Source organism: Atta cephalotes, assembly GCF_000143395.1.
Source record: "Atta cephalotes unplaced genomic scaffold scaffold00055, whole genome shotgun sequence".
NCBI lineage: Eukaryota > Metazoa > Arthropoda > Insecta > Hymenoptera > Formicidae > Atta > Atta cephalotes.
The window spans coordinates 851,198-862,743 of NW_012130119.1; the positions used below are offsets into that span (position 1 = coordinate 851,198).

General features: G+C 32.8%; 1 protein-coding gene across 1 annotated transcript in view; it reads left to right on the plus strand.

Annotated features, from left to right (window-relative positions):
• LOC105623295 (choline O-acetyltransferase) overlaps positions 1 to 9,640 on the plus strand; it is a 93,886-nt gene extending 84,246 nt beyond the window's left edge. The window contains 6 exon segments of the mRNA XM_012204693.1: positions 1,159 to 1,388; positions 3,594 to 3,805; positions 3,937 to 4,059; positions 4,926 to 5,130; positions 7,187 to 7,387; positions 9,434 to 9,640. Of these exon segments, the coding sequence (XP_012060083.1) occupies positions 1,159 to 1,388; positions 3,594 to 3,805; positions 3,937 to 4,059; positions 4,926 to 5,130; positions 7,187 to 7,387; positions 9,434 to 9,640 (1,178 nt within the window).
• The last annotated feature ends 1,906 nt before the right edge of the window (positions 9,641 to 11,546 follow it).

An 11,546-nucleotide genomic window follows, 5' to 3' on the forward strand; every position in this document is an offset into this window, starting at 1 on the left:
ATGTAATAATCTGGTTACCCAAAAAGTAGCTCGCCTGTCTTCGGACGACCCTCGTTGCCACGTGCCCTCGCCATAATTATTCACTCGCGTTCACCGCTTCGCCAATATTCGCAATATTCCTATTAACTCCCTAACCCGACCTTGCTCAACGAGAACCTACGCCTACAAATCGAATGAACGGTCGACACTAACGAGCTAACGGCGACCCGCGTTCGTGTTGATTAATTAAAGGCAAGAGCGTCGCGAAGACAACGGAGAGATTGTAACTCTAAAATGGCAAGCTCCCGGCGTCTCGTTCTAATAGACCTCGTCTCATAAATGCGTTCTAGTTTTTTCATATTTACGGCGTAAGTCTTGTACAATAAAGCTTCTTAAAACTTATATTACATAAATTTGATTATCTTCTTTCGCGCTTCGAAATGAAAAGGAACGATCTGTTTTCAGAATCACTGCGAAAAAAAATAGTGAACATTTTTAACCTTCCATTGCAGGCAATGCAAATTTTCTAGTATTTTTCATTCGATTCCCATTATTATTGCAGCAATTTTTCATTATCGCTCTTAATTTTTTATTTTCGTATTATTATTTCGTAATATTATATTCGAATAATATTTATCTTCATATTATTATGAATCATAGACACACAAAAATTTAAACAGTAAAATACAAGCAATAAAATCAATTACAGAGACATAAGATCATAATGCAGACAGTGATAAATTCAACATGTTGATCCAGGGATGGAATGTTACTTTTACCGTTACTTTCTACAATAACTTCTGAAAAATAACTTGTCACTATCATACATCATTTATTGGAAAAAGTAATTTATTATTTGTAACGTATCACCTTGTTACTTTAACTTTAACTCGGTTAAATAATAAGTTTTTTTTTTAGTAAACAACACATGATAATGACAAGTAACTTTTAATAAATGAATTTTTCCCAATCTTAGCTTTCAGTTAATTATTATTACTGTGATAAAAAATTGCAATATTAAATTTTATTATTAAATTGTTATTATAAAAAATAACGATAAGAATAACGGTATTATTATATTTCCAATCCCTACGAGGAATACATTTTTGCTGCGCTTTACAAAGTTATATCGAAGCGGGACTGCCGTCTGAATTAACGAGACTGCAAAACGACTTCTAGATGAGCGCAATCGTCACAATCTGGAGCTGTTGGAGCGCTGTCTCTGTGTTGTTTGCATCGACGACGACGTGCTGCCTACCACATTTAACAATCCCATGAAGAAGGAGGACCGATGGATTGGCGACCGAGATTACGCGAACGTGCTTCATCACGCTCTCCACGGTGGAGGATCCCGGCACTTGGGCGCGAATCGCTGGTTCGACAAAACTTTCCATGCTATCCTCGGCAAAGTATGTTTAACGAACATACATTAATTACTACACATCAATAATCGATACTACGATATTTGTAAATGCACTCATGTTTCGTTTCTATTGCGCAATATGAATATTATATATAGGGTTGGGTAGTAACTAGTTAAAATATTAAAAGTTAAAAAAAGTTAAAAGTTAATAACTTTTAATTTAACTTAATTTTAAATACATTAAATTTTAATGTAACTAAGTTACTTTTAAATGTGAACTTTTTAACTTTTTTTTAAGTTAAAAAATTTTTTTATCTCTTTTAAATATCTTAGAAAAATAATAAGATATAATAAGACTAAGGGCGTATATTCGTAATCTGTTCATATTTAAAGACCATCTTAAATAATTTTTTAAGATGCTAATACAGCCCTATGATTGGTTTATGTGATTATGTCTTATGCTATAAGCCTTAGTTCGGCTCTACAATAGGTGTTTTAAATTTTAAGTCGTAAGAAATTGACTAATTACAATCAAATATTCTTCTCGCATTCGATTGTAATTGGTCAATTTCTTATGGCTTAAGATTTATTAAAAAATAATTACTAATCTTTTATCTTCTTTATATGCTGGCTGTTTTTTTAAAGTTATATAACTTATATAGTTATATCATTATGTGTTATATACTTATATCACATATGAATAAAAAAATTAAAAATTTAATTTATTTAATAATCTATGTTATAGTTATTTAATCTCATTTTAAGAAAAATTAGGACATTATGATCTAAAAAATTATAATAATTTTTTTCAAAATTAACTTTTTTTTTAACTTAAGTTAATTCAATATTGATTTAACTTACGTTAAGTTAATTTTTTATTCCTTCAACTTTTAACTTAACTTTATTAATTTTGTAAAACCATTAACTTTAATTTTATTCAGTTAAAAGAAAACATTAACTTATCCAACTCTGATTAAATAATATCTAATTTGATCATCATTCCTTCTGTCTCGAAATGAAACGAGATGACTTCATCTATTTGAGAATCGCAGTGAAAGCCAATAAAACTTTTCAAGATATAAGAGAATTGAATATGTAAATATTTGAGATCGATTCGAAATTTAATTTAACATCCGATGTTCAAATCTGAAGTGAAATAAATGGAATCGATTTTTTATTGTAATCTGATCGAAATTCGAACGTGCTTGGTGCACTTAGAGAGTTCTTTATGGATTGAGAAAACGCACAATGCGATATATAGAAGTATCAAATGATACTTCTAGCGTAATTTCTTGAGAAATCCTCCTATGGTAGGCAACAATTCATGATAGTACGTTTTCTGCGCTCGGCCAAATTGAACTTATCACTTTCACCGCTTCCAAGATGACTCTTCGATTTGATTGGTGTCAGGGTTCACGGGCGAAATCACCGTTCGTGAACCCGCGACGGTGTTTTATTACGCTAACATTGCGCTTTCATATATCGCACGACAGAATGTCTAATTTAACTTCCTGTCGGAATATTTTCACTGATGATAAAAATAGTCCCGCGATCTCTATCTCCCTGTCATATTTCGTTTACGATTGATTGGTTAATTAATCTTTCGCGATGGGGATATCTCTATGTATAGTTTTTATTTATTAATCATATTGCTTTAACTTTAATGAGATTGTTTAATCGATCGTTTTCTCTTTTTTAGCCATTCACATCAATTATTAATGCGCGATAATAATAACATTTTAATAGGCAAACGATTATATATAATTATTTTTGTAACAATTATCGCAAATAATGAATAACTTACAAATATTAATTATTTACTATATATAATATTTCTTGCGCATATTTCTGTATTATCCATTATGTTTATCAAATAGTATTTCCATTAATATTATTTTTTAATGTTTTTGAGATTAAATTGTAATCATCAATTATAGAGCATCCAGTATATAATATCATTTATTTGTTTAATGTCAATAGTTTTATTACATAATATAATTTATTCATCGTTTCAAAAAAGACTTTCTTGAAATGGAACGGAGCAGTTTTTATTAAATTTTTTCATATATTCTTTACACGAATTCTTGATCAAATATTGTCTTCCATGAAACATTATTTTTTTTATCCACGATCGTTTCTGATATTTAAAACAAACTGTCACTTCTTGATACGAAAAAAGCAAAATTCTATTCAATTTTTTGTTTGCACTTTATTCAGATTTCATTTTGCAAATATATAACACTTAACGTAGGACGGAATGTGGGGATTGACGTATGAACATTCCACTGGCGAAGCACCGGCCGTCTTCAATGCATTCGAGGATATAACGGAGAAGGTGGACTCTATGTCACCACCGGATGAGAATTTGGTATCCTCGCATCTGCCGGCACCCGAAAAGCTAGAATGGTGTCTCACCGAGCAAAGTTTGAACGACATCCGAGAAGCCATGATGAACTTTGACGCGTAAGTCTGGAAAAAAGAAAGAAATAGTATGGAAAGCTTGCTAATTGTTAGTTAGGAAAATTGTTAGAAAAAATAATTTTGAATATTCTATTTGTAAATCTGCATTCATAATATTTCTTTTTGTTCTTCAGTCTAGTCGAAGATTTGGACCTCTGTATTCTGTGGTTCGAGGATTACTCGAAGGAGTTCATAAAGTCCTGCAGAGTCAGCCCGGACGCGTATATACAATTAGCACTCCAACTTACATATTTCAGGTGAAATATACAATACTAAAAGTAAAGAAGAATTCTCTTCTTTAATATCCAAATCTTAAAAATTGTCTTCTCCTAGATTCCTTTTAGCTAGTATGTACCTTATTAAAGTTAGTGATTTACGAAACGATTTTGCTAAAGTATCTAAAAATTTAACTAGATACAGATCTAAAAATAATTTTTTGTTGACCATTAGAATAATTATATAAGACATTTAAACTGATTATAAAATATTAAAACTTTTTTCAATATTATTATTAATTATTTAAGTTTTACATAATTATTTTCAGATTTATATTTAAATAAATTTTTAGATACTTCCACAAAATCGTTCTTTTCGTTCATCAGTCGTTTCAAAATACAGCTAGATGAAATTTGATAGCAAAAATTAAATTCGAGAATAGAATCTTACATGAAAAATTCTGTCATTTGTTGATTATTAATGAAAGTAATAGCGTTTTCTCTTGGAATACACTGAGTGTAACCTCACACTATACAGTAAGTATTGCATTAGTGCTACACTACACAAGTGTACACCATGGTGCATTATTTCATGCTATCGTGTTTAATTCTGCTGCCGATTGCTTCCATTTTCAAATTTTTAATGTCACACTGGCTCTACAGTCTACGCCGTCTCTTTGAGATCGTGTAACAAAATCTCATTTCATGCATAAAATTTGTACTATACTATAGCTACGGAAACACGTTACACTGAATGAATTCGCCTAGTTCACCAAGAAAATACGCTACACTGTCTAGACAATAGTGCAGTCAAGAGAAAAAGCTAAAAGAAGATGCCTATGACAGACAAAAGTTGTTAATAAATTACTTCAAATCGTTGCTATTTCATAATTTTGTGGTATTCGCAGACTTCACGGGAGGCTGGTGGCCACTTATGAAAGTGCCGGTATCCGAAGGTTCGCATTGGGTCGCGTGGACTGCATCCGGGCCGCCAGTCCGGAAGCGCTGGCGTGGGCGAAGGCTATGTGTCAGGGTGATCCTCACGGCCAGATGAATCAGCCGAACAACGCCATGGACGGGAGCCCCAAAAGAGTTCAGTTCACCATTTACAGTGTAACTGAAACTTGGCATTTTTCCTATGCGATTCTCGTGTCGTGTAACACACACAGCTCGAGTACACTCGACAGAACTGCGACAAGGTCGAGCGGAATGCGTTTTACTTATTTTACTTTTCTCGCCTCAATGCCTTAATTTTTTAAGCGCTCCTTGCCGTTGTTTTGTAAATACAAATAAATTTTATTTTATACGGATTATTTTGCGTAAGTTCTTTGATATAATTTATATATAATAATTTTATAGATAATTTAAATAGGATAATTTGTTTGCGTAAGATAACGAAACCTTAACGATATTCTACTGGATACGCTAGTCTCAAGAAAATTTAATGTTGAAAATAATGGACAATTGGATGATTGAGCACTCGCAATATTTTCATTTGATGGATCGCCGGTTAAAAACGCTATTTTCAAAAATTTTACCTCGAGTACTTTCGCTACGTAATAATAACGAATTCGTAGTAAAATGCAATCGCGTGTTCGAAGTAATTTCGTTCATGTACATACATCACGATGCATCTTTTGCAGTGTTACGACAAGTTTCTGAGTGGTTGGTCGTATTGCCCATTTGCATTGCCAAATGCACCTATCTACGAGAAGGTTTCGGTATAATATCTACGCTATTTCCTTTTCATTTATAGACACGTGTCTCTTGTCTTACATTATTATACATTATTATAAAAAAAATTATGTTTTTCTTTTCATTTAGATTAGATCATATCGGTTTTTTTTAAATATATTTTCGCCGTCCAATTATATAGATATTTATGTATGTTTATGTGATATTTCTGCAATTTTATATTGACATTACACTTATGTAATTTTTGCAATTACGATTTATTGGTATACGTTACGTTACTTATATGTATACACTACGCTTCAGCTGATCTTTATCTGTAAGATGCACGAAGTCATCGGTGTGTAGAAATCCTATGTACAAGTGTCACAACGTTATTTATGTGATTTTTCATTTACATTATATATACGTTATATACGAATAATGCTTCTCATATTATATCTAAGTAATATTTTTGTCTCTCTTTACATTTATATTTTTTTAAAGTGCAAGTGCTTCAAAATAATAATTCCAAAATGTAAAAGATAAAAACCGTGGTTATAAAAACAGGTTGTGTAAGATCCGCAAGTAAAGCAGCGGCCGAACGAAAGAAAAAATAGGGAACTCCCCGAGGAAAAGGCAATCAATTAGTCCCGGTCCGCCGGCACGATTCATTCGTCCTTCACGATCGAGTATTTGCACGATCCTCGAGAGGCACCCGGGCAAGTTCCGCGGGGTTATTCCGTTTGTTTCCCTTACATACGTTTCGCCCTCGTTCGGAAAATACTGCAACGGAGCTATTGTTTCTCATTTATCGTACTCCGTTGTTTCCCTTTTAGCGGAGATGTTGTTTCAGCCGCTCTTTTTTTCTTCCCTCGTCATTTCCTGTTCATAGTGAGTTGAATTTTCTACAATGGTATATTCTTTCAAAATTTGCGATTATATTTCCTTCAAAATTATTATAACAATTCTAAAATTTAGAATTAATTCCCGCCAAGCTTATTTTCTTTATTTTTATGGAAATTATCAACTTATCTTCTGCTTAGCATTCTTTATTTGTTTTATTTGTATCTTTTCGAATCTTATTAATTTAATATATGACGTTTCTCGAGAGCTGATTTAATAAATATCAATTACCTTCACACGCTCGATGTTGCTTCTCACCTCCATATTTCAAAAGTAATAAGTCTATTTCACAAAATGATAATCGCCAAAAAGAAATTCACTGTTTCAAATTAAAATCGGAATATCATGAAAAGGAACTTACGGTACAAATTAGCACAATTAGATATAGAAAAATTAATTTAAAATTCATTAAAATATACAGATCGAATGCCAAACCCTGGTCAAAATTAATGAAGTGTATCGATTCCTTCGTGATTCCTCCGAGCTCTTTGTCGATCTTCGATATATGTCGGGAAAATCTTCATCGAAAAAAGATTCGAATGATTCATCGCGTTGGACTCAATTGAACGTTGCTTCCGGCTCGCTTCTTTAGGCGGAAAGGATCAAGGAGCTGTTCGATCTTGCGGTGCAGAGGCAGACGAAAGAGATGAACGACAACATACATGGTCAGGGTATCGATAATCACCTGATGGGGCTACGTTACGCGGCGAAGGAGGCCGGTGAGCCGATCCCAGAGATCTTCACGGACGAGGCTTACGCAATCGTTAATCACTTCGCCCTCTCGACATCACAGGTCAGTGATCAGGGTCAATTCACCGGAGCCAAATTCGTTGCCTTTCAATTAGTGAATGCATGGACGTACGCAAAGGGGTGGAAGTAAAGGAGGTAAAGGAGTGCTTGCCTTTCCCTTTTAAAGTTTAGAAAGAAGAAACGATTAAATTATGAAAATAATTTTTATGACGAAAAGTAATTAAATATTTATTGACCAATGAATAATTCACGCATTATTCATAAGAAAGTTCGCTGAAGATTTTCGAAGAAAATGGCTTTAAGTATAAGTATTTTGAAGTAAAAGAAAGAATGCCTGTATGGCCAATGCAGTTATCAACGCGTAAATTATTTGTATATATTCGCTAATAATTACATACAAATTATACATACAATATCGTATTCGTTTCGACTTTAATTTGAATCCTTTTCAATGCTCATTAATATAATATAAGACGTTGATTAAAGTTTAAATCGAATTTCCATTGTAATTCTACCAATCAAGTATAAAATAATTTATGCTGTCGTATTAAAATAATTGAAGTTCATAATATTCTTTGGCAAATAAACAGATAGAAGACGAGGTATTAAAAGAGGTGATGCCAGCTCTACTGACAGAATAAATATTTTAATAATAATTTTGTACGAATATAAATGTTTGCCTCTCACTGACTAAAACGCCCATGCATGAATGCATATTTCGTAAGTTCTCTGTTACAGCAAAACGTGTGTATTTATGATAATTGTGAAATGAAATGGCACAAAGAGAATTATTGGTTTCTCCAAAAAATGATGTCAAGTCACGGAAGTCTAAAAATTTTCGATGAGAACGTTTCGTTTCTTGATTATTGATTGGTTATTTATTGGCTATTTGATGCATGTCATAAAGATTGTTATTTAAAGTGGACTATCATGACGAAATAGAAGTCAAGATCCCGGACATGTCATAAGCACATTTTATAAAGGTATTTTATAAAGGTATTTAACAACTCGGATAGCTTGAGGTCGACGCGATACGATCAATTTATTTAAGAAAAGTTACATAATCGAGGAGATGATTTACATCTTAAGAAAATACGATTTTAATTAACATAAAATAAAAGTATATTTGCTCGTTATTAAAGGTGACATTTATTATCTAATTATCAGTAGAATATTTCCTTTGCAGATACACGTTTTGCAAAGCTCAGATCTCTCTTTCGATTAGTTATATCCTCAATTTACGCTAAAGAAAATTTACGCTTGAAGTTATGTCGCAATAAAATTCGATATAATAAATGTTATGAGAAAATAAATATCATTTCATTATACGAATGATAATTTTTGTCCTTCAAAGTAATCTCTTCTAGAGACAATATATTTCTGACAACATTCGTAAGCTTGCGACAACAACGTAAAGCTTGCGAAAACTGTAAAAAATTAATTTCCGACATTATCTTAAGTCTTGTTGTCACGCGGTCAGAAGTATATTGTCTTCAGGAAGGATTATTTTGAAGAACAATAAAGGTCATTTGTATATTAATTAAGTGATGTTTATTTTTTCATAACATTTACCGAACTTTATTGTCATACCAAGGACGGACACTTTTAACTTTTCTGAAAAAATCACTCAAAATTTTTTAAAATTTGTCAAAAATTAACATAATTTTTTTTAAATTCACACATTTATTGGTTCAATTAAATAATTTAATTTAAATTAAATCTAAATTTCGAAGCTATTTGAGCCTGGCTAGTTCGCACTTACGCCAATTCTTGTATTACAAACTTCTTTCGCGAAATATAATCTATTATGTCACAAACGTTTCAATTTTTAATAAAGTCCTCCTCAATGAAATATGAATATTTCTTTTAAATAATTCGAATTCTGTGAAATTCATTACTTACAGGAGTTCTGACTGTGGAAAGTTCCATACTTTCCATAAGGAAGTCTCCATTTATGTGCCATATCATCTTCTTTAGCTCATTAACGGTGTCAATCGAGCTATCATTAAAAGGATAAGGATAACACATTTTTGGCGTCATACGTTTTAATCGCGTGAAGCTTGAAATGAAGGTAAGATTTCTCTCGCAGGTTACCACGAAGAACGATGTGATCGTCGGATACGGACCGGTTGTGCCAGACGGCTATGGATGCGCCTACAACGTAAGGAAGAATGGCTTTATCTTCTCGGTCTCGGCCTTCCACAGCGACGGCAGAACCAGCGCAATGCAATTCGCACAAACCTTGGAGCAGAGTCTGCGAGACATGGCGGCTATGATAAAGAATTCAAAGAAGTGATAGACGCGCGCGTGATAGCTTCGCAAAAACACAAGAGCTGCAAAACGCAACATAGCTTCCCTCGACAGGGACGTAGGGCTGAGGTAGAAGAGCTTTGCGCGTCGCATGAAGGTAATTCGAAACGCGGGTGAATCGGATCCGTAAGATGCACAATCGAATGACATCGAGACCGCTTTCCCTCGTTTACGATGTCCTAATGTATTCCATTCGAAAAGTACGCAAATGCAAAGTATCAGAAGCATTCTGTATCAGAAGCAGCATTTTTCGTTTTCACGCGTCGTCAATTTCGTTCGATTTCTCGCGGTAAACTTTGGGTTTATTTTATTGCGCTTGACTTTAATTTAATTACTCCACTTCGGACGAAGTGGAGAGCACGACTTTCGGAGCACCCTTGCATGAAATACTGTATGAAAGTATAACTTGTAGACTTAAGGAACGCGAGCGTAGATGTAGCGCAAGAGAGAGATTTATCAACTCATTCCCGCACAACTCGTTAATTATATCGTTGAGTTTGATATAATAAATCTCTATGGAATATGTAGAAATAAAGAACGATTTTGTTGATGTACCTAAAGATTTAGTTAGATAATAAACTAAAACTAATTTTGGACTATCAAAATTATTATGTAAGACTCAAGCAATGCAGCAAAAAGTTTTGCCTTTCTTCACAGATCAGTTCGGATGTCTGACATAATTATTTTGATGATTCAAAAATATCACTTTTAAAAAAATCTGCATCCAACTAAATTTTTAGATATAAAATTGTTCTTTCTCTTCACGGAGAAGAGAAGCGTCATTGAAAGGTGTGAAACTGTCGTAATTCTTAAGGTGTCCTTCGTTGTATGGGCTGATGTACTAGAAATGAATATATTTCTCGTTGTCTGTTTTCTAGAGAAGTATGTACAAAACACACACACACACACACACATACACACACACACATACACACACACACACACACACACACACACACACACACACACACACACACACACACACACACACACACAAGACACACGCGTGTTTACATAATCTCATTCGCGGTGAGAGCGAATTAAAAATCCTTCAGCGGTAGCCGTCATACTATATAGTAGGCGTCGTATGTTATAGATCGATCGGTCGTTTTAAAACTCTAGTCCGCTCCAGAAGAGAGAAGAATAAAGTTTCTTCGAGCGTTACGCTCGCGCGCTGGAAAAATTGCTGAAAACGATAAAAATTACTCGTCGGTCGGAGAGCCGTTTGTTACACAAAATTTCATTCGGACACCTTGAATTTCCATATGATGGAAAAGGGATAATGTATCTTCGATTTTCTCCATCTTCTTCATCCGAGTTCCAACGAAAAAGAAATTTTTAGTTTACTATTTAGTTACTAATGCCCGTTTCTAAAACACGGTAAAAAAATATTTTGTATTTGTATTAGAAACGGCTCACTCGAATCCTCCTTAAAATTTTGTTGAATTGAATTTTTAGTATCTGGATGTTACTTTAACATAATATAACTATTTGAATATTTTGTGTTAAATTGATATTCAATATTTCTTAGTTAAAATAATTTATGAGTATAAGTGAACGACTAACGTAAAAATAATATTTTTAAAACGAAATTCTAAGATAAATAAATAAATAAATAAATAAATAAATAAAATCTATTAATTTACGTATATAACATATATTAATTTTAATGTTAATTTTAATAAAGAAATATGATTGCTTACAAATTATGTCAATTTTATGTTAATTTTTTTATATAATGCTTGTATTACTTTCTAACATATTCATTTTGTATTACTTTAACACAAAAATTTGAGTGAACCGTTTTATAGAATATGTTGAATTTACCAAAAAAAAATCTCCAATTCTGTAGTTCCAATGTCTGTGTCTATTAACTTTAATCTCCAATTTAC